This window comes from Cottoperca gobio, chromosome 16 (genome assembly GCF_900634415.1).
Source record: "Cottoperca gobio chromosome 16, fCotGob3.1, whole genome shotgun sequence".
NCBI lineage: Eukaryota > Metazoa > Chordata > Actinopteri > Perciformes > Bovichtidae > Cottoperca > Cottoperca gobio.
The window spans coordinates 21,132,673-21,160,022 of NC_041370.1; the positions used below are offsets into that span (position 1 = coordinate 21,132,673).

The 27,350-nt window shown below is 40.4% G+C and overlaps 1 protein-coding gene across 4 annotated transcripts in view; it reads right to left on the reverse strand.

Moving 5' to 3' along the window:
• Nucleotides 1–27,350, reverse strand: part of LOC115021661 (neuroendocrine convertase 1-like) — a 174,651-nt gene that overhangs the window by 58,257 nt on the left and 89,044 nt on the right. For all 4 annotated transcript variants that reach the window (XM_029452239.1, XM_029452241.1, XM_029452240.1 and 1 more), the window contains 6 exons: nucleotides 18,934–18,971; nucleotides 18,073–18,152; nucleotides 15,934–16,022; nucleotides 13,144–13,316; nucleotides 11,901–12,116; nucleotides 10,752–10,855 (listed from right to left, as the gene is read on the reverse strand). In XM_029452239.1, coding sequence (XP_029308099.1) covers nucleotides 10,752–10,855; nucleotides 11,901–12,116; nucleotides 13,144–13,316; nucleotides 15,934–16,022; nucleotides 18,073–18,152; nucleotides 18,934–18,971 — 700 coding nt within the window. The remainder of the gene's footprint in view (nucleotides 1–10,751; nucleotides 10,856–11,900; nucleotides 12,117–13,143; nucleotides 13,317–15,933; nucleotides 16,023–18,072; nucleotides 18,153–18,933; nucleotides 18,972–27,350) is intronic.

Genomic DNA, 27,350 nt, shown 5'->3' on the forward strand with positions numbered 1-27,350 from the left:
ACCCGTTCTGAATAGCCTTTTCTTTTTCGGAGAAGAAATGCCTCCACTGTTTGCGTAACATCTGTACACGGACAGTCATTCCTCCAGTACAGAAGAACAGAATGAAGATAATTAAAGGTGCCATACTTAATTTTTCCCATCATTAATGACATAACTGCAATACATCCCGGATGCCTGTTTAGCCACGTGGAGGTACATCTTTATAGTTTTACAGTATTACTGCACAAAGTTGTGAAGAAAAGCCCTCGCAAACAACTAAATCAAAAGTAGCCTCTTCATTATTGTGCTGTTGGGTGTTAGACATCTCAGGAAATATCAGGCACAGATATAAACCGATGTATTCCATTCACGTATTGGAAAAAAAACCGAAGCAGAACAAAAGCGAGGAGAGAAGCTTTCATTAGCGGCATAAAACAAAACCCCGGCAAGCAGCGAGAGCAGGCAGCTAAAACAACATGATAGGAATAATACCAGTAACACTAATAATAGACGGATAGAGTGAAACAAAACACAACGCACAAACAATTATTTTAAGCTTTGATTTCAAAGGGATTGGAGTGTGTGTGTGTGTGTGTGTGTGTGTGTGTGTGTGTGTGTGTGTGTGTGTGTGTGTGTGTGTGTGCATGTGCGTGTGTGTGTGTGTGTTGGGGGGGAACAGGCTTTGTACTTTTGAACTGTTGCTGCTCACTGCATGCGCCTGTGTGTATGAGTGTGCGTTGTGTATTATATATTAGCGGCAGCAGTGTGATTCTGTTATGTGCACTCCCCCACCTCCATCATCAGCACCACCACCACCACCACCACCATCACCCCTCTGGTGGAATCAGAGAAACCCCCGCGGCCCTGGCTAGTTTGCATAAAGCAAACAAAATTAAATTTGCTTTGCTAAATCAAAGCATGTATGGTATTCCAAGCAGCTCTCTCTGGGACAAATTACTTCAAACGGCCTCCTTTGTATCATAACAGAATAAAAAAAAAAGAATCAGCCCAATCAGCGGCTCTCCGAAACCCTCGACTCGGGAATTAATTATTGAACCGAGGGCGTTTCTCTCTCCTAGCAGTCCGCGACACAGATATATTTATTTTGGAAAAGTCGTTTTGCTCTTAAAAACACAGTGCTGGCTGAGAACCCAGTGTACTGTTATATCTCTCTCCCTCAGTGTGTTCACTCCTCTTTGCTGCACAGCCCCTGAAGGGACATGTGAATAGGTTTAGGCCACGAAATTAATCTAAAAAACACCACAACCAGCATCCACCATAGTGCTGGTTAAACAGAAGTATTGCTTATGCTGTAATGGACTTAAGATGAACTGAGCTGTTCACTTGTGAGGAGGTGGCTGTTTTTCTCTCTGTATCAATGCTAGACCAGGTTTTTTCTCCTCCTGTTGATTTTTGGTTTGGCTGCATGGAAGCACAAAAACACTTTTCTATAGAATGTGATACGCAGCTCAAGCAGAAGAATACAACTAAAGCAACGGATCATTTAAGACACTTTTCAGAGTGAGTTGTTGTTTCTACTTACTGTAATCCTCCTAATGATTTAGAACAAGCTAAATGTGATTATATTTAATATAAACGCTTTTCGTTATTTTTAGAATATAAATTCTAGGGTACGGTGTGAACGGGCTGTACTGCAGCTGGTTAGCTTAACAGTAAGATGCTAACTAGCCCGGAACACGCTTCTGTGGGCCAGCAACAACATGGAATCAGATGTGGGTCAATATAATGAAACAAAACTTCTTCAATGTCAAACTAAAATAAAAGATTTGAGAGAAACTCAGTGGACCTAAAGAAATGTTGTTTAGTTTACAGTTCCCTCTGCTTCTTTCTCACTGATCAGACCTTTGCCCTCACTGCAGGTTTTGAGGTCACGCTGCCAGCTCTCTTGCGCTGCTTGAATTTTTGATTGTACTTCTGACTAGCGCTGCACAAACATGACCAAAATAATAATTGATACTGACATTATTTATCACGATTGTTCATTGATTTTACGGACACAATCTTTTTATTTCACTTTCACATTTAAATAAACAGAGAACTGCTGTAACTCCATGTTGTGCTGCAGTACATTCCTGCAAATGAACACACATTTGCATCATAATAAGACTGGTCCTTATTCACGGTGCAAAATTAAATTGTACCAAAACTTTTTACCCACAATTAAATCAACAGAGCACTGTTGCTTCCACTTTCACGCAGTGCTACATTCCTGCTAATTAACAAATCTTTGCATCAAAATAAGACTTAATATAAGGCTCTTCTTCAACTGAATTCAGTGCATTTTTGCTTTGGCCGTTATCGCTCGCTTTATTTGATATTTCTATTTTGAATTCTTCTGTTTTCTATCGGCTTTTTTAATGGAAGACATTTTGTCTTGTCACAGTAGGAAAATCATGTTTGCTGAATTCTATTTAGCTGCTTCAGTTTCAGGTTCCTGGTGTTGTGCATCGTGTCTCACGGTCACGGCTTACTGGAACACTTGATCAGAACAGAGCTGTCGTTGCTATTATGAGTAAAACCTGTGCTTTTCCTACTGCGACAAGTCAAAACATCTGCTGTTAAAACAGCCTTTTCTAGTTGAGCAATGTCAAGTCACCAGTCAAAGTTTAGCAATGGTGAACTCAACGTGAAAGATTTGCATTTCACCTCTGCAACCGAAGACACTGACCACATTGATCACATCAACATGAACTGATTTCCCCAAAAAATGTATAATGCCTTTCAACTGAAAATAGATGAGACTTGGGGTAACTGGAAATACTCAACAGCTCAAAATGCATTTCCATTGGATAAAATGAGAAAATGTTAACATGAACCAGAGGGATGATCTAACAGGATTACCTACCCACCGTAGGTAATCCTGTTAGATCATCTTTGGCCAGTTACGAGAGAATCACCTAACGTTCCTCCTAGATCTGATTTGGTGGGCAAAACAAAACTTAAGACACACATCCATACCTACAACAACAATATTTAACTGAAGTGTTATGCTACAAATGTGAGCATTTTTGATGATCGCCTCAGTCCAATCGTTGCGTCCTAATGCGTTTAACCACAGTTGTCTATAAACAGCTGCTATGCAATACAATTTTAAATTGGAGCCATTACTCCTTCAATTCTGGCCTCCAACAACACAGCAAGACACTTTCATTACGTAACTTAGCCTACTACTCTGAGGTGATTTGTGTCTACCTTCAGTCTTTGCTTTGTTTTGCCTCCAGCTTACACTGTGACGTAATCATGACGTCCACAAGAAGAGTCTTTACTTCAGTTGGAACTGTTTGTTGGTAATAGCGTACTTAATCATTAATTTAGTATGCGGTATCCATTACATACATATTAAGTATGAGTATGTTAGTGTGTTAGTGTGTGATTTGGAACACAGCCACTAACATAGGACAAACATTCAGCTCATGCAAGAAATAACACTACAACTGAACGTTAAGCTTCTGAAGGATCGAATAGAACTGATATTACTGTTGCAAAGACAATAAAAGCATGTTGTCCAGCACACCCATGAACACGACTTGGCTGCAGCTCACAAGAGATTGGGGCCGAGTGCAACGATATATGAGCATCCTGCAGACCCTTACAGCCTTCATCCCCTCGCCAAGGCTCACAAAGCAGCACAGCAGCCATCACAGTGAGCACACAACTGTTTACAAATCCCCAGTTAATAGGATCAGGCCTCATTGACTGGGCCGCTCCAATGTGTCTGATGTAATCTATTAGCTGTATGATAGTCAGTGTCTCAGTCCAATCGATAATCCTAGGCCTCCATATTGCTCCACTGTGGACTGTTACTCCTCTTTAGTGCTGCTTAGAATGCAGACTTAGTGACTATAAAGTGTGTGTGTGCAGAGGTTTGTGTCCATCTACTTGTCTGTGTGTGTCATATCCTGCACTTCTGTGAATTTCTGCGTTTTAATGGTTGAGTGTGGGTTTGTATGTGTGTACAGTAGCTGTGTATCATAGGAAACGTGTATGCAAAATACTACTTTATATGTACTGCAGTTTGTATATGTGCAAAGTTAAATCATAAAACATACTTACTGTAGCTGATACTTAGGCAGATGTTAATTCTCTAACACTTTAATGCATGAATGCATGTGAGGATTGCGTGTGTCTGTGTTGTATAATTATGTTGACATTTGTAATATCCACGCACCTATACACAGGTGTATTACTGTACAATGGCGCGTATGTGTGTATTAATGCAGCTTTACAGTAGATGGCATGTCTGGAAGTGCATGTTCGTGCATCTGTGTGTGTGCGCTGCATGTGTTTGTGTGTGTCGGAGTGTGTCTGTAGCTGGTGTAACTGGGTTTCCAATTAAGTTGAACCACAGGCCGGATCAATGCTAGTCCTCTGTGTGCAGGAATGAGCAGCCCTGGGCCCTCAGAGCATGCCCACGAATAATTTATCACTCACACTCGGCCCGGGCAGAGAGGAGGAGGAGGAGGAGGAGGAGGAGGAGGAGGAGACAGGGAGCACAAGGACAAAGTGTCCAGCCCAGGGGAGAGCACGCAAAAGATGGGCAATCGAGGGGACAGAAAGATGGAGGGGTGAAGAAAGAGAGAGAGAGAGATCAGGACTCAGAGGGAAACACTGTCAGCTCCCGATCATTTAGAAGCATCACATTTCTACCACCAAAGTCAGTTTTTCAGTAATTGCCTTTTGCAAATTATCCAGTCAATGTCGTCTCCTTCTAGTTCTATGTACAGTTCTGTTGATTTGATCACATGTTCATTTCAGTATTTATTAATACTATTATGCAAAGTGATTATAATGGGACATATGGATAAAATATCAACATTTATTTTTCCTACAATACCTTAAGAATCCGAGTTTCACTTGAGCCTTATAAGTATTATAAGGAATATAATAATATATATTGAAGGAAAGAATAATATTTGTAGTGATCCATCCGCTGTAACACCTCAGACTGGAAGTCTCTGCAGAGAGTGGTGAGGACAGCGGAGAGGATCATCGGGACGTCTCTTCCTTCCATCAGAGACACTCCTAATAAACGCTGCCTCACCAGAGCCCAGAACATTATAAAAGACCCCACTCACCCCCACCATGGCCTGTTCTCCCTGCTGCCCTCTGGCAAGAGGTTCCGCAGCCTAAGGAGCAGAACAACCAGATTCTGCAACAGTTTCTTTCCCCAAACCGTCAGACTGTTGAACCAGAAATAACTTTTCTCCTGAGCAATGTGATGTGAACTCCTCTCTAAGAACTCTTAAATGTATATATTGTATACAGTGTATATATGTTATTTATATAAAGTACATTTATATTTTAAGTACACATTTTATTTTATATTCATGCATCAGCACCACGACACTTTTAAATATTTATGATCACTTTTACAGTCACTTTTACAGTAAGCCAGGACAACGAAATTTCATTTGAATTGTACATTGTATAATCTCTAAATGACAATAAAGTTTTTTGATTGATTTGATTTGATTTGTCCTCAAATTTATAAACAGAAAGAAAAATGTTTGTAACTGTCCTTTACAACAACACCTTTCGAAAACGTTACAAATCACAGTTAAAAACACTTTGCTTTCTGATGTAGCAATGCTGCGGTTAAGGTTTGTGGTAACGTTGTTAGGGTTAAGCATTGCAGTTAGAGTTAGGGATGCTTTGGTTTCAAATTACGACTTCATTAAGGTTAGGGGACCTTCGGTGTCATGGTTACAATAATAATTAGGCGATGATCATCCCATAACATAATCTGACTTCCTCCTTCATAATCTCTACGCCATCTAGAGGGCTTTGTCACTTAGCGGTAACAATATGTTGCTTTGGGCCATTTGCTGAAATGACGCTGTTGTTTTCCTTGGAAGGACAGTTTCTCTGTTTCAGTATTTATCTGGCGCCAACTGTAATCTCAATAAGTGCAAAGGGTTTTGCCAAAACCTTCCTGATGCACATTAAATACAGTTTTCTGTTTCTCCGTTTAACAACTGATTTTTCTGGACTTCTTGTCAGAACTTTGCCTTGACACGTTTAGAAAACAGCACAGGAAATAGGATTGATGTTACAACATTACACTTTTAGCAAAAGGAGTTATAAACACCATGTGTAACCATGTGTCTGCTTTTTGATTCATTGTAAATGTAATGATATGTATGCAAAGAGCACTGGTGACCTGAGTTTGGGTGAGAAATATCTGGGAAGTAAAAGTTGGATCAGTTCATCTCTAAATAATTGTAATTTTGTGGCTTGAAAAAGTCAAATTTAAACACGAGGAGTAGCATCAAATATGAACCGTCATCAGCTTCAACTCAAATTGTCTTCACTCAATCGTGTATCATGACATATTAGAAGAGATTGAAGCATTTACTCAGCTCAGCATGTCCCATTCTCTCGTTCCTCTCTTTATATTTGAACAGAAAGTGAAGGCGACATCACGAACAGTGGAGCTTGTTAGTCAGCTGGGTATAATGTGTTGGTACAGTACAGGCAGCAGTTTAGACCCCAGGAAGCACATCTTCTGCTTGGACACTTTGCGTTAAGATCTTCTGCTGAGCCATGCTTCAGTTAAAAACGCAGAGAAACTAACACACATTTACAGAGAGGCACAGAAACACCCACGTATAGAGACAAACACACATAGCAAACATCCAAACACTCATGCAGAAGCCAACTACTGCACAGCTACACACACACATAAAGAGTTTCCCCACCCTGCGGAGTGTCAGAGTCCAATGTTCTCTCTGTCTCTGTCCTTAGTTTGTCTCTATTAATCTCACAGTAGCGAGGCATGGACTGGTAAGACGCTCCACATCGCTCTGTAATCTTCTCTTAATGTGCTGCACTCTAGGCCTAAGTGAACCCATTTGGAGCGACTGTGAGCAGACTGAGATTCCTTCCATGTTATCTGAACAAGTGTTACTAATGGCTTTATCAATTAGGCCAAGTCCAATAACTGCATGCCTGCAATCTCCTTTAAATACAGTCCTCTGGCGTAGCCCTGATTCCTGTGGTTAATGAGTACATGTGTACACAAGCACCGATGTGCCTGTGTGTGTGTGTGTGTGTGTGTGTGTGTGTGTGTGTGTGTGTGTGTGTGTGTGTGTGTTATGATGGACAGTTGGATCTGTATGTATTTATTTTTGTGTGTTTATATTTGTGCGTGCATGTGTGTGTCTATGACCGCTGCAGCACCATGTGCTTATAGCACACAATGAATGAGTTCTTGTGAGAGATCAATACACATGTTGAATGTGTGCTTGTATGACAAATTGTGTACTTCTACTGTTTGTACGTGTGCGTGTATAAATCCCTGTGCATGTACAGTACAGCAGTGGTACATTTATATCTGTATATCACTCCTTTTTTTCACGGTTTTGATAAATACCTGTATACACGGAGAGACAGACAGATAGTTAAAGTGATAATACGTATTAAGTGAACAAGCCACTAGAAAGAATGCACGATTAAGGCACTTATTTATCTGACCTGGAGATTGCCCCTAGATATTAACATAAAAGGGTAAGATTGTTTAATTACCTTAGTTTGGCAGTTTTGTGTGGGAGTATCTACAAAATAAAATCTCCCTCACCTTCCAAATATAAACTACTGCTTTATAAAGTTGTAATTTTTATATTTTAATTATTGAGAGGCCATACAATAAAAGGCATTAACAACCTGCATTTACAAGACATGTTACTTTACTTTGTATTCACCATTCTCACTTTACATGGAGTTGGCATGGAGCACTACAGCCAGAGTGGATGACTTTGATGTCTCCTGTCACTAAATGGCTAAATTGACCAATTAAAAGAGGTTAAAAGATGTGTTATACATTTGTACTGCTTCTGTGGGATTTAATGAAAGGACATGCCCAAAATAGTTCACCTGATCACAGCACAGGCTGAGTGGGGTTAAGGAGGAGACAATCCATCTTTCCAGACAGCCCAAATACACTAAGCAGGAAAAGCTGGATGAAAAACACGAGGTGGAATCACAGTGAAATCAAATGCTCCGCTCCATCTGAGCAAATGGATAGACTGGAGGAATGAATGGAAGAAAGAAACATAAAGTGACAGACTCAGTGGCTGACACGGTGATAAAGTGAACAAACAAACAGTCAGAGACAGAAAGACTGACTAACAAGACGAGTGGAGAATTGATTTACCCTGGTGGTTTGTTGGACAGGCGTCAAGACGGATGGATGGAGACAGAAGGAATCACAGACAGACAGGCCAACAGAGTGTCAGAGAGAGAAATAGACAGTGACACTGAATGGTATCTTGATAACATAGACTGCAACACACTGTACGCCCATTTAGGCTGTGTGACATTCTGTATCCGCACTGTATGCTCCGATATCAACTATTCCCAGATGAAAACCTTCATATCATGCCAGGAATGACAAATATGATTTGTTTCCAAATCCGTGCGATTTCATAAACATCGAGTAAGTGCTTTTTTCCAATTGACTCGCTTTCTTTGATAAATTAACAAAGATAAAGCAAAAGATTGAAAAGAATAATTGCACATTTATCATTAGACGCAGACAAACTGAGAAGAAGAGAAAATGCCAACATGAAGGTATATAAATAATAAGCCATTTCTGAGGACCTTTTGTGTGTCATGTCTGCGCATTTTAAGATTTTCACGTCTCATCACCCCATTTTAATTTGCAACTCGTCACATACAGACGCACGGTTGCGGTCTTACATACAGGGTTCACAAACAAACCCACTGGGTTAGGTTAGGCTTTGGAAAGGATCATGGTTTGGGTTAAAATAAGTAGATTCTTTGTGTAAATGACATTACGTTCGTAATATACTGTGTAGTGATAACACTTCAAATGACTTAAGAAATTGTTGTGTTACTCAAACGACATTTGATGATAACAGGCGGAAAATGGAGGTGTAGATACTCTATTGATTGACAGAGGTATTAAAATCTGTAATCTCAAAGATATGTGTTGAATGTACCCTCATATCTGTAAATACAAATGTTTAGGTGCTTGTGGAAGCTATGAGTCAGGTTGTTTCTGATGAATGGGGATCAGAGGAAGAATTCTCTCGGTTTGCATGAATGAGAGAGAGTATGGCAGAATATATGATTGAGTGTGTTTGTGTGGAATGTGGGGAGAAAGAGTGAGACACAGAATGAGCAAGTGTGAGAAACAGAGAAAGAGAGAGAGGGACCAAGAACGATATACAGACAGAGAGCGAGAAGCCAGCTCCATAAAGACGTGAGCAGAATGCTGCCGATCTGAGCAAGAGAGGTGATATATAGTTTAGTCAGTAGCAGCGGGTCACGACAAAGCCTTTAACAGTAATGTCCTGGGAGTCGCCTCGCCCAGGGGACCCACGCTCCATTTTACAGCCAAGCGACTGAGACTGAGACGCCGTGGCATGACAGCTGGAGCAGTAAAGCCGGCCTCTAGTACCATCCATAACATGAAGGAGGCGTAGACACCGCTGATACTGCCACAAAACACCAGGCCCGAGGCCACACCGACAGCTGGCGAGTTAAGAGGGAGGAAGAAAAAGGGGGCTTGGGAAATGGTATGAAGTGGCAGACGAGACAATGGAGGGAGTGAAGAAAAAGAGCGGGGAGATATATTTGCAGATTTAGACAGACACAGAAAGAAAGGGTAGAAGCTAAAGATGATCTACATCAAAGGAGGGACGAAGAGAACAAATAGAGAGAAGGGCAAATGAGGAGGAGACACGAGGTACAGCTCACAGGTGCATATTTTAAATGTAAGAATTCTCTTTTAGTGATGAAATGATTACTATTTTACTTGACACGTCAATTGACAGAAAATGGTTAAAGCCATGTATAAAGCAAAATTATTAAACATTGTCTTTCTCACATTAGCCAGGTTTCCATCCAAATGTATCGCAAATATTTACCAAATATTGATAATAAATCCGCAAAGGAGAATGTAAATAAGTACTTGTTTCCATCCACCACAGTTACGCATTTCTGGGGAGTTGGTTCACAGAGATAAACAGTGGGTGGCGCCAATTCTCCAGTCGGACAACTATTATTCATTGCAGAAGAAGAGCGGCAGTCAAACAGTGAACAACAATGTAGAAAACTGGATGGAAATATGACATTTCTGTTTGTTTCATGTGTTAATGTGAGGAAGCTTACATCAGATCTGTGTGCAGCGACAAAGAGATTTTTTTAATCTGACGCTATTTTAGAATTTTGGTAGAGGCTTCAGTGGACGTTGAATTCACATGTTTCATCATTTAAGTGCTTTATCTGGTTCCATTGCACTTTGTCGCACTTTGCTTTTATCGATACACCAACTTTCCCACCTTATCCAGGCGCACCCAAAACAAAGCTGAAGATTTCAAATGTTCAGTGCATATTAAAGGCAGAAAAGGGAAGATGGGAAAATGACTTCTAACAAAGCTGTCTTCTTCTGAGAACACCAAGACAAGGTGTTAAGGAGGGACATGGGTAAAAATAGCAACACTGTAAGAGAAAGCACTGGGGGAAATGGGGAATGTGGTTTTAAATATGAAAATAAATAATGACAATACCATTGGCATGAAATAGAGCCAGTCAATCATCACAAACATGACAACAAATTCAGAGTAAACACAACAGGGCAGGGGACTGAAGGCCCTCAGACGGTAAGCATACACATTGCTGAAGTGTCCTTGGACAACACACGGAGTCCCTTCAAAAATCAATAAGGTATCACACTTATTGTTGTAGTATTACTGGTGTGCAGTGGAACAGTGCAGATAGACACTCACTTTACTTCTAACATAAGAGCCAGAATCCCTGCAGCGATCGGAGCAGCACTGGATGTTCCTGGAAAGTGTGTGACACAGCCCTCACCGACGTTGGTCACAGTGACCTGAAGAGACAACAAACCAAATATGTTACAAAGTACAGCTACGTCAGCCTTGTCTCCTAAAAATGACGTTCCCATACAACTAAACTGCATTCTTAATTACGTTTTGAGTACAGTTGCAGTTTAAAACCCATTAACGTTGTTCATTTAAACAAAGCACAACAAAACATAAAGGCAACGAAACCACTTGGTTAGGTTGAGAAACAATATTGTGTTTTAGCTTAAAATAAGTCAGTTTCTTACGCAACATAAAATACGTTGACTATTTGAACAGTGACCCTTCTGGGTAAAAGTGTTGTGTTTGACCCATATATTAACCCCGACCTCCTCCACACGCAGACTTACACACACTTTGATTAGAAACATATTTGTGATACATTGAAAACAAGCGTAATCCGGGAGAATAACTACTCCTCTGAAACAGATTCTGTGGGAGGTTTTCTGAAAAGTATGAAGCTTTGCAGCAAATCAGGCCAGTTGACTTCCCACATTGTAGCAGCTACTGTATCAGTCATTACAACCTGTTTTACAGCCATGATAATTAAAAAAAATCAACTTGTGTCTGATCTGACCACCTCCTAATGTGAGGCTGAAAAGGGCAGACATCCCAGCAGACAAAGGTGATATCACACTGATAAAATTGACCTTTCTGTTTCTGTAGCCCTGGACTTGGCACTGTGTTTCTTCCTGGCTTTTTTACACTGTTACATCCACCATCAATACCTTGCCTTCTTCCTCTCCCTTTCTCAGCCACTGCAGCCATACTTTACCTCCAATTGACACTCGTTTGCTGTGTGTTTGTGTGTGTGTGCCGAGCAGTCACCTCGGTCATTTGGCAGGCCTCTATAAATATCACACCAGTCGCTGCTCTTTAACAGGCTTCTCACAGCTCACAGGAACCAAAGAGCAGGGCTGCTGGCACACGCACACGCACACACACACACACACACACACACACACACACACACACACACACACACACACACATATGCATTCATTAATGATAAACACTGCTGTTAGATGTGTTAGGCGATACATGCACACTAACCAAAGGTAGTGGGCCTCCCACGTCGGCCCCTGTTAGAGTGACGGCCATCACACCGGGGCAGGGCTCGCTAAAGTAGGCGGGCTTCCCTGTTTGAGAGACAGCGGCGATGGCAATGATGTAGATGGAGTTAACATAGCCGTCTGCGCCGCAGTGGTCACGCTGCATTCCACCATTACCTGCCGCCCACACAAAGATGCTGCCCTTCCCTCTTCGGCCCTGACAACACAAACAGAGGGACGTCAAAGAGCAAGTGGAAAGTGGATTTCATAAAGAATGTTTCCATCTAGCGGTCAGCAGGGCATTTCAAATGTCACATATGAATATATCACACTGTATATATTTACATAGGGACCAATCATAGGGAGCAAAAATAGGATTGCTTTACGCAGAAAGAAATCACAATTACAATTAAAAGAGAATTTCAAAAAAGAGTCACTAATATTAGTTGTTATTTTTTGTTAGAGTCAGTTAATGATGGTAACTTTTTACTCTTTTTACAAACTTCTGTGTATAGAAATGGTTTTACCTTGTGAATATTCAAGACTTTTGTCATTTTTAGCTTAAGTTCTGTTTTTAGGCGTTGAAACTACAGTGAACTCAAGCGACAAAATACAATTTGCAAAAGCTAGATACAAAATAATTGAAAGATGTCAGGGGTCAGATTTAGAATACATTTAAACATGGACCCATAATAAAACGGGCCCCTGGGCTCAGATACGTAAAAGATGAGTTTGTACGTAAGCCCTGAGACTTATGTAAGAAAAAAAGATTCCGGTGATCCAATTTCCATGTTTGACCTAAATTGTTTGCTCTCCTGTGTTTATGACGTAAGAAAAGTTAAAGAAAAAAAAGACAGAAAGAAAGAAAAGAAAAGCTTTGGCAGGATTAGCTTTCTAAATTCCTTTTTTTCCTCTGTGAAAACAGGTGAAAAAAAAGACTTGGATCACTTTTCTCACTTGCCTCTCAGGGCTTCCGTACTTTTTAGGTTTTTACACAATAGGATTGTATCCTAAAATACTCAAACAAGCTCATGTAATTGGAAAGAACACCCAAACACTGGTGGAAAGTGTCTAATCTGAAACACTTGGTATGGACAGTACAAATAAATAGGTGTGTTTTTAAATCCGTCTACATGATCCCAACACTTGACATTTTGTCCTTCCAATCTCAGCTCCACTGAGAGTGTGAATGTCTCCTTAACATCTGACAGACAGCCGTGTGAACTTGGAGATGAAAGCCGTGCCTTGCGAGTTCCTAGCTGAAGGGCTTGCGCTGTCAGGCTGTGTGGGCCGTCCATCTCGGCCCCGTCGTCCCGCGGGCCCCAGCTGCAGACGTAGATGTCGATGAAGTGGATGTTGAAGGTCAGAGCTGTGGCCTCCATGGCATCAGTGACAGAGCCGGCCAACAAGCGGATACCTGGACGGATCGAAAAGGTCACACATATTAGAGTTCTGAGGGAGGCTTGTGGAAAAACCTAACAAAAGAAATGACACTTGTTCCGTAAGAGCATTTAGCTTCCTGGTGCTGGGTAAAAAAGAGACAAGATTGTGTTTTTACATTCTCAAAGTTAAAGTAATATGCAATCTACAAAAATGTAATACAGTAACAGAGCTGTGACACAATTCTTGTGGTAGGCACACTTCCAGTCTGCTTCTCTGTCTGTGTGCCTATGTTATCTCTCTGTTTCCTCTTGTGTCATATATGTCTTCTTCTTTGCGCTGGTGCCTGATTTCTGTATGAATTCCATGACTGTCCATCTCTTTGTCTGCTCTTGCTATATTTTTATTTCTCTGCGTTTCGTCAATTGGTGGACGTTAACATGAAAATGTCAGGTTATTTTAAACTAGGTAATTGTTCTGAACATGTGTCTAGCCACTATCATTTGTGAAATAGCTCTTCAAGCGTGCTGGTCTGGGTCACCGTTACTGACTAGCTATGACATTCTTGGACAAAATTACTTTACATTTCCTTTGCTGGATTATCAGTCACCATGGGCCCTTTTAAAAACATCTAGTTTCCAACCCGTATAGACTTATAACCTGTGCTTTTTTTGTGGAGTGGTGTCAGGTAGGGCTTAACCATTTACCAACTTATCTGCAGAGCAGATCAGTGATTGGATGTATGTTAAAGTTAAATTCATTTGATGCCTTTTTTAAATGTACTCATACAGGTAGTCATGTGATCCATTATCAAAATACTGATTACAGCCACTTTAAGACTGCTTAACTTGGCAATACAATACATTTTCATGTCTGTGTTACGTCCAGTAAAGTTTTTATTCTTTTCAAGAACACACATGATTGCGGAGGCTTTAGACATGAAATGTAATTTATTTTACACTGAAGGACACTTTTTGTAAAAAAAAGAAAAGAAAAGAATGACAAGATCTTTTCTTCTAATTGTCTAAATATAAACTGCCTGTGATGCATCAATATGTAGATCAAATGAAAAGACAACATATTTTGTATGACAAACATACATCCCTTCAAGCTGATTCATCAGGCTCAACTTCACTTAGTGTCTACTTTCAAAACAACATCAAATCTAACAGGAGCACATAAATCCACTGATCATTTTAAGTGCATTTCCCAAACATAGCACACGGAGAAGTAAAGCTGGCAGTGAGCGCAGGGCTCAACAGCACCCAGTAGTTCAGCATGCATCTTTCATTTGGGTCTTGCCCCTTCGTCTCTGTTTATGAGTCTGGATATAATAGACTCAGTAAGGCGAAATGAATACTAACTGTGGAAAGAGATTCCTGGTCTTGCCTCACAAACTGTTTTTTTTTCTTTTTGTTAATTCAGCCTATGACAAATGACCATGGGTCAAGGGTTAAAGGTCACAGAGCAGAGTTGAAATGTCAGAGTTCAACCGAGGGATTCCTCTGTTCTTACTCTGTGTTTCGTGCTGATGACACCACTGTATTAACGTTCATGCAGCCGCATTCAGATCAGGCGTGTGAAATGTTCTTACTCAAACATATCAAGTTCTCCTCATTAACTTGTGGTTTATAGCACTCTTAGAGTATCTTATAAAAATCTTTGATTTCACAACACAAAAATGGGCAATCTTGTGTGTTCGGTTCATTCATCCCCTCGCCAATGTTACGGCCAACACTAAAAAAGCCATTACTGAAGCTCCCACTAAAGAATTAGCTGTTAAATAGGGTCAGCACGGCTCAATGGCAGCCAGTCGCTGTATAGTCTGCTGCTGTCACACAAACCCAAAGCCATACATACACAGGAAATAAATCACATACTTTCACATACTCTTTTTCTTTTTCAACAAGAATTTAGGATCACTTAAAGCCAAAACTTTATCTTAAAGACTTTTAAACAGATATATGACTTCACAGTTGATAAGGCTATTTTCAGCTACATTTTGGCACCACAGACAAAACTAAAACAGACTGGGTAAGGCTCCAGCAGACTAAGAGATTACCAGGACCACAGACAAACTAAATAACAAATATCTTCTATAATTTTCTGCCAAATTGTAGAATGAATCTTAATTTCTTTTCATGCCATACCAGAAATGATTGCTCTACTGGACTTTTTCTTTCTGGACTAGTCATCACTGCAGCATGACTGTCAACAAATGTGAGTTTGAATTATTTGTTTTTGAAATAATTTAATGCATTTTTTTCAATTCTTCTCTTAAGGGAAAATGAATGCAGGATGGGTTCAAAAACCCAAACCTCATTTGAGGAATTAAAAGGTGAGAAATTAATCAATCTGTTTTTTTTACAAAATAAATCCATACAAAAATATCCACCTGGTTGTTTTTGACCTGATAATGTTCACGTTAAGCATTTGTTGTCCAAATTGTAGTTGCTTTATAGTATACTCAAAATAAAAATCATTTTTATATTTTTCTTTCTTGCATTATCTCACAATAGTGACTACTTTATAAGAAAATTAGGGGCCTACTACAAGCATTTTTGAAAATGCCATGTCATAGTCTTGGCCACTGCAGTAAACCCACAATGCACTGCCTCCCACTGTCTTGATAAGGTTGTTGTTTTTTTCCTCACCTCCGATCCTGGCATTGAAGGCAATGCCCACACCGCAGTAGGAGTTGTTGGCCTCCATGGCAACTTCCCCTGCACATCGGGTACCGTGACTGGAACAGAGGGGGATTAGATGTTAACCACTTACTGAATATGCAGAGATGTGAATTTTTTGGATGTGTTGATCTGAGCTCACCCCAAATTAAGCCTGGACAGACAATTACACAGAGGACATGCTGATTTTAAGACTGGTACATAAAAACACCAAGATACTGAGAACTGCAGCTCAAAACAAGGAAAGCATTCTGTAGCTGATGTCCTGTTCACACACAGCACTGAACACATTTGTCATGGCTTGACACCTCACACATGTAGCTGTTTGTATTTACTACATTTTCAAAATATGTTATCCGTAATTACCATAACATCATTTTGTAATATTACCTTGTGAGTACAATATCCTTCAGTGAACTCATTGACCATTCGTTTAGCCCACTTCTATAATTAAGCTTTCAATTCTTGCATGGAACAAGAATTAGTTTTCGATGACTTTGACGGCAGATTTGCGGCTTGCATTCATCAATAATTTATCCTTGATTTCACACAGAGGAAGACAAAAGTACTTTCTTGTTTCTAAATTTAATCATCCACTGTATAGCTAGCTAGGTAATTAAGATAACGTTATATCCATGAGTTGACTGAAAAGCACTGTCTCTAGCTGACTTTTTTTAAAGCTTTTATCTGACTCGTTTCAAAAGCAGAACCTTATAAAATGTGCCCTGAATATACTTGATGGCTACATATATGATATTGTGATAAAAGACTGAAGCTAAAGCTAACGTGTCCCAGATTAGCAAACAATCTAAATCCTCACCAGTTGATCCATGTAGAAGACATGCAAATAAAGAAACAGCATTGTTCTTGTATTGCAGTGTAAAGCTAGTAAGTTCATGTATTTTATAATTATATGATAAGAGTTTGATTTGACACTTTTGCCTATTTCATTCTTACATAACAGCTTGTCTACTTAGCTTAGCTACATAGCAAGTCAAATAAGACAGGTTAGATTTATGTTTTATTTTTTCGTATTTTCAAATAGTATAATATGTTTCAGTTTCAATGTTACAAGAGAAAAAGGCTTTTTTTGGATGAGAACTAACCAATGTGTTTGGCAAATGTAACGCTGTCTTACATTGGCTGGGGTTGCTGGAATGTAAACTACCCCAAATCCAATAAAAAGCAGGACAGACTCGCTAACGTTAGCCTAAACTCTAATATAGTTGACGAGCTTCCACACTGAGGCAAGCGACACCATGGATGTGCTATCGTGAACAGGGCATTAAAAAGATTCTAGCCTGTTACCCCACAAGTGCAGTTAGTTGATGGAATGCTTTGTGGCATAGCGCTGGGTTCGGTTATTGCTAGTTTCATTTTGTCAATGTTAGTTTGTTAGTTTGTTTTTTCATTTATTCTTAGTCTTGGACCTGTGTCAACTGTCCTTCTTAGTTTGTACCATTTATTTAGTCAACCTCATCAAGTTTAAATTGACAAAAAGTCTTGGCATTTTAGTATTATCATATTCAAAGGAAACCGTAAATATTTTAGTATAGTTTCAGTCAATAAGAACTGTTCGCCATTTTAATCTTTTTTAGTCATCAGATTATATTGAACATTCAATCTAATCTAGCCAAAATACCACCTTGTTTCTTTCTCCCAACCCATGTTGTTGTCATGGTTAACTGTAACTAAAGTTGAAAAGTAAGTAAGTTACTCCGATTCCTCCTGACGGTGCTCATTGTGTGTTGCTGCTGTAGTCCTGACATAACGCACACAGCACAGGACACGGAGATGCTGCTTTGAAACTAATTCTTGCAATGAAAATGAAGAAAAAAATGAAATTTTGGTAAAGTTAACATTTTTGAAACTACATTTTAGTGAACACATCTACTCGTAGTTTCTGTTCACGAAATGAACACTGATTACCGCTGTAAGCTAGTTAGCCCGGGTATGCAAATGTTTGCATTTTACATTAGAGCAGATAGATACACTGTTTAATCCAGTTCTTACGCTTTTCCTCTTGTGTTTTTGCTTTTAGACAGGCTCATTTAATTGGTCAGTTCATTGACTCTCCAAAGAAAAGAAGTGTAGGACAACTGTTGTTACCTATTCTCCTCATCTCTGACAGGCAGGGGATCGTGAGACAGGCCGTGTGAAGCAGCCAGGTCAAAACTTGCGAGGGCTTCCTGTAATCCAGACAGAAAACAAATAAAACAGAGTGTAACACTCAAAACAAAACATCAGAGTGACATGACAGGAAATGAAGAAATCCTGTGAAAAATTCTTGATACTGGCACTTGAATTAGTCTGTCAACATTTCCCCTGACTGACGGCAATCACTGTCACTGAGGAGAAGCCTGTGACTGTGTCTGTGTGGTTTATGCGAGCCTCATAAAAGTGTGAGCATGTTTGAATGACTTGTTTGCCAGTGTATATAGGCATAACAGGAGGAGGATGTCTTGGCAGCAAACCGTACAAAAACAATTATGTATCTCTCTGCAGCCAGGCTTATCCATGCCAGACAATCTGCTCTGACAAAGTACAAGTTGGCCTGTGTGCTTCAAACTGCCTATAGGATTATAAATGACAAGGCAGGAGCAAACAACACTGCCACTCCACATATGCTTAATGGCTTGCCAGTGTAACACCAGCCTAACAGAATGAAACAGCTTCATCACTATATGAACGTTTTATTGTCTCAGGTTTTAAGTAATAGAGACGTTGGACATTTAAAGAGAAAGTCAATACACATATTTCAGTCTAGCCTGAAAATCCAAGCATGGTTGTGTAACCAAACAGCACTGATAGAAAACTAATAAATACACAACTGAATCAGAAATGACATTGCGTACCCATCCCTGAGATCTGCTGCACATGAGATCACCAGACGATAACATTTTACTGCCCAGCCTAAATGTGATTTGGTAGAAATCAGTTATAAAATAATCTCATTTCAAGTTTACTTACAAAGTTTTTCTTCAGGTCCTTGTTTGTGTGATCTACACCTGAAAATGACAAAAACAAAAAATATATAAATTACTCAAAAATCCAACTATGATCTGGATATCTGGCACTGGGAGGAGACAGTTGATGCTCTGGGCAAAGAAGTTAAAAACTCCCCATTTTGAATGTTTCCGTGCAGTAAGTGCACTCACTGTTTCATTATTTTCTCTGGAGCCATGTAAGAGCTGTTTGAACTTGCAGTGTGGTTGACAGGTTATTAAAACTTTGAAATTTTGAGTACCTACTAATTGGTGTAATTAATTTGCCAAAATGTAACGGTGAAGTCTATTTTTCAAATCAAGTTTTGTCAAGATCCAGGCGTCTGAGGTATTGCATATGACTGATGGATGAGTGAATGAACAAACGGGCGCAGAATAATCTCTCTATCAAATTTCAAATGTATTCATTTTCTCATTCTTTTTATTTCTTATTATTTCCTTCACTATACACCTTTTATTGCATTTTTTTTTATCATTCTCTCTTTCCACATCAGTTGCCTTTCTTTCACTTGCCCCCTTGCCGTCCTCCCCCTCTCCTCACCCCAACCACCTCCTCCTCCTCCTACTCCTCCTCCTCCTCCTCCTCCTCCATCTTTGCTGCATCAGGGCTCCTGTGGTCTCAGCGAGAGACAAACGAATGAGGGCCCCAGGAGGGCCGCGCCTGCTCTGCCAGACACTCACACTCTCTCTCTCAATCACACACACACACACACACACACACACACACACACACACACACACACACACACACACACACACACACACGGGACCTGCCAGCCTTTGTCCCATGCAGGCAGTGCCTCCGGGTTGTCATGGTAACTTTCAGTCGGTTTGCCGTTGAGGCCTGATTGTGTTGAGCTCAGACGGGATGGAGCTCTGGGTGGGTGAAGCCTCATTGGAGTCTGCCATGCCGTACCATGCTGTGCCATGCCATGCCAGGTCAACCTACTGCATCCTCTACATAACCACTGATGTTTTATTCACTCCACTTCGTCCACCACTTTAGATCTTCTTCAGACACACTTCCTCCTTTGCCGCTTGGTTGGTTTTGTTTTGTACTTTACTTGCAGTTAGTTTTAAATTCTGTATACCTCCGGGACTGAAAAGTGAAGCCAATGTGGAAGTGCTTTAAACCTGCATTATTTCTAATGGCTAGCAGTGGGCGACTCTACTGGTTGTAAAAACAAGTCAAATTGTATAGAAGTCTATGACAAAATGATCCTACTTGTCACTTGATTTATTACCTTAGTAAACCTTTTTCTGATGAGGTTATGGTCTCCCTCACTAGTTTCAAGACATTTTAATACATCATGATGTTCATTTAATAAATGATGGTCCCATTTAGAAAAACGGACGCTAAAGCAGGGTGTGGTTCGGCTACCTTGTGATTGACAAGTCTCTAACACGGCGTTGCTACTAAAAGACACTTAAGAGTCGGCTGTTAATTTTGTTTAAGCATGTTTTTCCACTCGCCAAAGGTAGCATCCCAATTAATATCACAGTCAATGGGAATTAAAGATGCACCTTGCTGACCAATGTAGCTAGCTAGCAGTAACGTTAGCTGCTAACGGTAACTGCCCCACAGAGCGTTGATCCACCCACCATTCACACGTTAGTCAACAAACCAATGGGTGACGTCACTGTGACTATGTGCACTTCTTTAATACAGTCTAATTTTTACCCTAGTTGGAGTTACTGATTAAACTCTGGGTCTCTCTCACAGTTAAGGCATTTTTATTTCCTGGGATAAAATCTGAATTTTACAAGCATTTAAGAGGCATTATTCCAACGTCTTTTAATCACTTCTCTTGGTTCAGAGTTGAGGTAACTTTGTCAAACAACTACATTTTATGTTTATAGCAAGTGTGGTTTGGTATAAGAAAAATGTATCACCAGTTGTTACTGAGCGCTTTTATAGATGTTTAGTTTCTTATTGTCAAAGGACCAAGAAAAAGGCTCTCTGGCCAACTTTCCTCCTTGCCTGAGGCAATTTCCACACTGAACACAAGGCCAAGGGAGGATGCTGAGCAGGTTTTTTGCATAGTTTTGATTTAAAGAGGTGTACTGAGTGATGCTGCACTATGGGCCAACATGATGTATTCATAGAATTCAAGTGATTAAAGACTTATGAAATGTCAGATATCTTTTCCAAATCCCCCCTCATGCTGATCAGTTTTCCTTTATTATCTTCCAACTTTATCATTGGTGAAATCAGGAGACTCTCTCATATCCTCTGCTTCAACTCCATCTCTTTTGCTTCAATATTTGTCTTTTTCAGGTCAGAATCTTGAAGCTTCAATTCTCTATGATGCTACTTGTCTAATCACAGTCTAATCACCAATTAGGGAGATCCTTTCAAGCTTTTAAAGGGAAGAGTTAAAAACCCTCTTGGAATGAACATCTTTTCCAGTCGGTGAGCGTCGCCTCAGTACATAAACGCAGCTCTACAAACAGTGGATCTCTGATGTTACGTGAGAAGAATTGCTTGTCTGCTGGAGGCAAAGCTGCTTTATTAAGATTTCATATTTGTTTCAACTCAATTAGAAGAAAGACGCCTTGGTGTGCAGCCACACATGTTCTTGTGTGTGTGTGTGTGTGTATGTGTGTGTGTGTGTGTGTGTGTGTGTGTGTGCGTGTGTGTGTGTGTGTGTGTGTGCACGTGCATGTCAGAACCTCAACATAAAGAACATAAAGACGACCACATGGAGTCACCTCAGCGTTTAAAGGTGACACCATCAATTCTGCAAGTATTTGATGGAGACATCTTTGAGAATTAACGTCAAGCTACTCAGGAGGGAACAAGTAACAAGTGAGCAAAGGATGGAAGGAGGAAGAAGAAATAGAGAGGCAACAGAGGGAGGGGAAGGACGTCTGGAACTTTCATTTTCATTGAAGGTGTGACACCAGTAGCAATGATAGGATGAGTTGTGCTGATAATAGAACACTTCATACTCAGTGGTATTACACAAAAATAGGATTAAAAAACATTGAACACATTAAAACATTCAAATGTGATGATCAATGAGTAGTAAATTGAAAAACGAATGCGGGAACAACATTTTAACTAGAGGCAGCAGAGAATGGGTAGGTTTTAAGTTACGTTACTGGAACCAATCACATCAAAGTTCAAAGTAGGAGTAGCATAGTGAAAAAATGCAGATTCCTCTGGTCTTGCATTACCCGAACTGAGAAGAGGCCTTCATCACAAGACCTCCGCGTTCTAGAGGTTTAATATGGAGAAAAACATGTCAGAGAAAATGTTTTACCAACTGGCAGAATGATTCTAATTTGTTCATATTTGTTGTTTTGGCTAGAAGTCTGGCAGGTGCATTTTGTAAAAAAAATATATATTTTGTTGACAGACCTAAGAAAAAAAGTGTTAATATAGTATAACTTGAGATAAATGCATAGATAGACTTTTCAATATCATGTTTCCTACAGTAACGCTAACCAAACTTTTTAGATGATAAAAGGCTGATGCTATAACAGATTTGATATGAATGTTTACTTTTTGGCCATACTCTCAGATTAACAGATAAAGAGTTATAATGATTTTCTGTCTTTCATTATCTGTGCCAAACACAATCACCGCAGTTTTTTCTTTATGAAGCAAAACAATTATTTTGGCACATTCAATAAACAATTTGTTAAATTAACTGATACAGTGCATCTATTGGACTATTGTCCTCCCTGAAAGAGGAATGTGGATTCAAAAATGGTCTGCATTAGTATGGCTGGTAATGTTATTGCTTTAAATAATCTAGCAGAAAGTATAGGCTGAACTGAAAGGGGCTAAGGCTTGATCCTTGTGGGACTCCGCAGGTCATTGTGACATGCTTTGAAGTAAGAGTGCCAAGAGATTAAAAGAAAACATGTACATTTCTTACAAATACCTGTTCCAGGACAGGGTAGTATCCAGGACAGGGTAGTATCCAAGAGCCCAACCTAGTTCTTTCAACAAAACGGTGTTTTCAACTGTGTCAAAATCTTGATTGAAAATGTGTCAAAACAGTGTTTCAACTGAAGTTGCTGGAAGACATTTTTCGTAATTATTTTTCCTATGGAGGATGAATTTGATATGGGTTACATGAGATCTCTGCCAACCTAAGGAAGTTCTCAATGGATTGGCACGTACATCTGTGTGTGCATGCTTCTCTGCAGTGCACAGAGGTGTATTTGGATCAGGATTTACACATGAGCACATGTATGTTTAGAGGTGGTGTGTCACAGGGGTCAATTTGAGCATCAAAACACTGCACCTTCAAGTATTTACAAGAATGATATGGAAAAAGGGGAAAAATGCATTCAGTCATGTGCATTCACTCATACAGCACCATACTGCCATAAATACAACCATAAACACACTCCAGCACAGTCCAAGGTCTTCTGAGTGTGAAAGTAGAAAGCCACGTCCCACAGTTAGATGAAACACTGTAGGTGGTGGAGCCAATGCAAAACCTTCCATGAATACAAATGCTTTGAACCTGGCTGACCCAGTCTAGATTGTGATTGTGCGTGTGTGTGTGTGTGTGCACGCGTTTGATGCTCTGCATGTGTGTCAGCATTCAGCAGCAGCAGCTGCACTCTATCTCCTTTGCTCCCGCAGCATTCACGCAGGTCCTCAGGGTCAAACACACACAAATCAGCCACAAAGATGTGTCGGAGGCCATTTTGAGCCGACGGTGAGTCGTGCCTGAGCTGCCACTGAGACAATGAGCTGACATCACTTCAGACGAGGCCCCCGCTACACCTGGGGCCCCCCGGCTGGCTCTCGCTGCTTAGCTCTCCTCAGAAGGAATTACTTTACAAAAAAATAGCAAAAATCGACAGGCTGCCTCTGCTGCTGAAAGTTAGAGTAGGAGAAGGGCTAAGAGACACTGATACCAATAGGTGTGTAAGTGCGTGTGTGTGTGTGTGTGTGTGTGTGTGTGTGTGTGTGTGTGTGTGTGTGTGTGTGTGTGTGTGTGTGTGTGTGAGTGTGTGAGTGAGAGAGAGCTGCAGAGAAACAGGATGTGTATCACCGAGGGTGAGAATTCCTGGCCCTACACCTCCGTCTCATTAATCAGCTCGGTATTTAAGAAGGACTGGAGTGAACACTTGCCTGTAATTAGCTGGCTTTGTCAAGGGTGTGTGTCCGTGTGTTTGTGTGGGTTTAAAAAAAGTGAATGGCAAAGAGAGAGAGATCTTGGGGAGAAGACAGAGTTTTGTGAGTGATACAGGGCAAAAGGTTTGATACAAGGATGTAAAGAGAGCGTGGGTGATGGAAAGCCTGGCACAGGGAGGAAAGGAGAAGAGGACATGAGTGAGAAGACAGAGAAACTGGAGGGAAAAGAGAGATGGAGAAAATGACTGTTTTGAGTAGTGGGGAAGCTTTGAAAAAACTAAATGAGAGAAGGCATAAAAGAGAAGATCGAAGGGAAATGACGGTGGGCAAAAAATGCAGGGAGACAGGGACAGAGCAGAGAGTATGTGGGGATGGAGAAGAGGTTGACTTCTAAAGTGGGACATTAGTATTCAAGCGGCACGCATTCACCGCCCCCTCACCACACCCCGCTGCCCTGTCTGCCCAGCGGCCAGCTCTCCTCCTGTGGTGCACCCAGACACGAAGCTGGAGGTGGCAGAGGAAGTGTGTGTGCATTGGGACTTAAGTTCATTGAAACGCTTCCTTCAATGGAGATCTCCACTTTAGAGGAATATCTTTGTTTTTTCCACGGCGCATGGGTTTTAGTGTGCTTTCAGCTTTTACATTACTGATACCTGCAAGTTGAACATTTTCTGTCAGTCAGAGAGCAAGAATTGAAATCCACACACATGCAAATCTTTGAAGTGCCACACGTCTACAGATAGTGATCAGACATACAGTAGAACCATAGCAAGACTGTGAAGCAACACTGATCTGTCAGGTTATCTGCACAGACGGATTCATGACTTTAGACAGTAGAGCCGGAGCAGTGACAGGTCAACTCTAAAAGCCTTCTGTCCTAAATCAGTACACATTAACACTCAGTCATCTTATGATGCAAGCAAAGAGTTAGTATTACTCATTTCAAAAGTAAAAACAAAACACAGTGTGTCTGGCTGTGTCAAATCTGGCTCTGTCGTGACTGCCATGTCCACCAGGCTCTTTCCTCCACTCTGCTATCTTTATGCATCGGGTGTATTTTTGCCAGGAAAGCTCACATCTTACAGCGTGAAATTCACTTGTGAATGTATATTAACGGCATTATTAAATGTCTACTGACTTGACAACATATACAAACATTTTTGGACTTCCTACCGTTGGCCAATCGATCGGCGCGTCTCTATAAAAATGTATATCTTATCATGCATTTCATTTGTTGCTTTGTCTCAACACACTTGTTTTGAGTGGGTGTTTTGTCTACAGCAATACTGCCTCCACCCAAGTACAATGAAGGTGAATGAAATTTAATTTGTGCCACTAATTTTCCAAAGTGTCTTCTTAGAAACAATGTCCCAGTTAATCTAGAAAACTCAAAGTCCTCATCATAACCGTACTTTTTACTGATCTGTGGATCCTCAGTAACTGAGACACTATTTATTTTGATAGTGTTTTATAAAATGAGATTTGTTGGCCTTTTTGCATTTATTAAATAGACAGGACAGATACACTGGAAAGGGGGAGAGAGAGGGGACGACATGCAGCTACAGGTACCCCGGCCGCTGCGATAAGGACCTTAACATGGGGCATCTGCTCTACCAGGTGAGCTACCTGGAGCCCACTGAGACATTATTTCTGCAGGTGTTGCTGTTGCAGGGGGAAATCTCAGAGACGGATCTCTCAATGGATAAAACCAATACTATCAGTATGGTTAGATAGACTGATAGCTTTAGAGGTATGTGAGAAATTATGTTCATGTTCATTTCATGTAAAAACAATTGAATTTTTAAAGGATAATGCTGATGTTATTTTATATTTTTATATTGAATATAAGAAAATGTTTTGGTAACACTTTCGATGATGCCCCTGTCTAAAATGCATTATGAACATACATATAATGTGTAATAATCTGCTTTTAGCACTGTATAATTGTAGTTATTAGAACATATAACTTTTAATAATGCATTTAAAATAATAATCATAACACATAATGACTTATAAGGTAAAGTATAATAATACTTCAGAATTACCAGTAACATATTTTCTTTCCCTTTACTTCTTTGTAGCGTCCATGTTGTTTACACATTATGACTTAAAGCTCATGAACACATGGGAAATGGGACGATGGCTGAGGTCTTTTCATGGGATATATAGACAGTAATACAAATATATTATATTATAATAATATTTGTTCTGCTTGTAACCATTCATTCATTGTGATCCTGAAAACCTTGAAGAATTAGTATGGGGAACAATGCTGCATGTCAGTCCCAGCATTTAATGAAACTGCCCCATTGATATATCAGTTGGCATTATTCAGTATGTCTAATAAGTTGTTAATTTTTCATAAAATGAAGTACCCTTCAGGAGATATGAGGTGATTTTCTCTCAGTAGTTGACATATCCACTGGTAATCCCATTCGTCTCCATCAGCATCACTCGACACACATCGTAGTTGCAGAACACTGTAGGTTCTCCATCTCTTACATTCTGAGCTCTCTGCTGCAGTGTCTGTGTATATGACTTCCTTTTATTCCTGCTAAACTGCTTCCCAACTCCTCCTCTGGTCTCCTCCACTGCTTTGCTCTCAATTGACTAATTATATTCACGGAGAACGGTGTTGACAAATTCATTTTGAAATCCATTAGTCCCGTGGCGTTGTTTAAACAATGTGCACGTTAATGTCCATTGCTTTAATACCCCTGATTCACATTCTAATAGCCGTCTGATAAATCAGGTTATCTGCGACACCTTCTACACGGCGCGAAGAGCGGAAATTAGAGAATTATTAACTATCCGTGGTGTTCTGTCGTGTCCGCGTGTTTTAGGGGGAAGAGGAGAGGAGATGATAGAGGAGGAGGGACAGAGAGAGAGTGGGGGGGAGAGAGAGAGAGAGAGAGAGAGAGAGAGAGAGAGAGAGACAGACAGACAGACAGAGAGGGAGAGAGGGAGAGAGAGAGGGAGAGAGAGTGAGGGAGAGAGAGAGAGAGAGAGAGAGAGAGAGAGAGAGAGAGAGAGAGAGAGAGAGAGAGAAAGAGAGAGTGAGGGAGACAATGATGGAGAGAGAGCAAAGAAATAAGAAGGATGGGTGAGATTAAAAAGAGACCTGAGGGAAAAGCAGAGTAAGAAAGAGATAATAAGGAACATGAGGAGCAGCAGGACTAAGTGACAGTAAATCTAGATGAGACTAAGACAAACATTAAAGAAGAGGGACTGAGGGCAGAATATGTAAGAATATACAGCAGGAAAACCAGTAGAGTGTA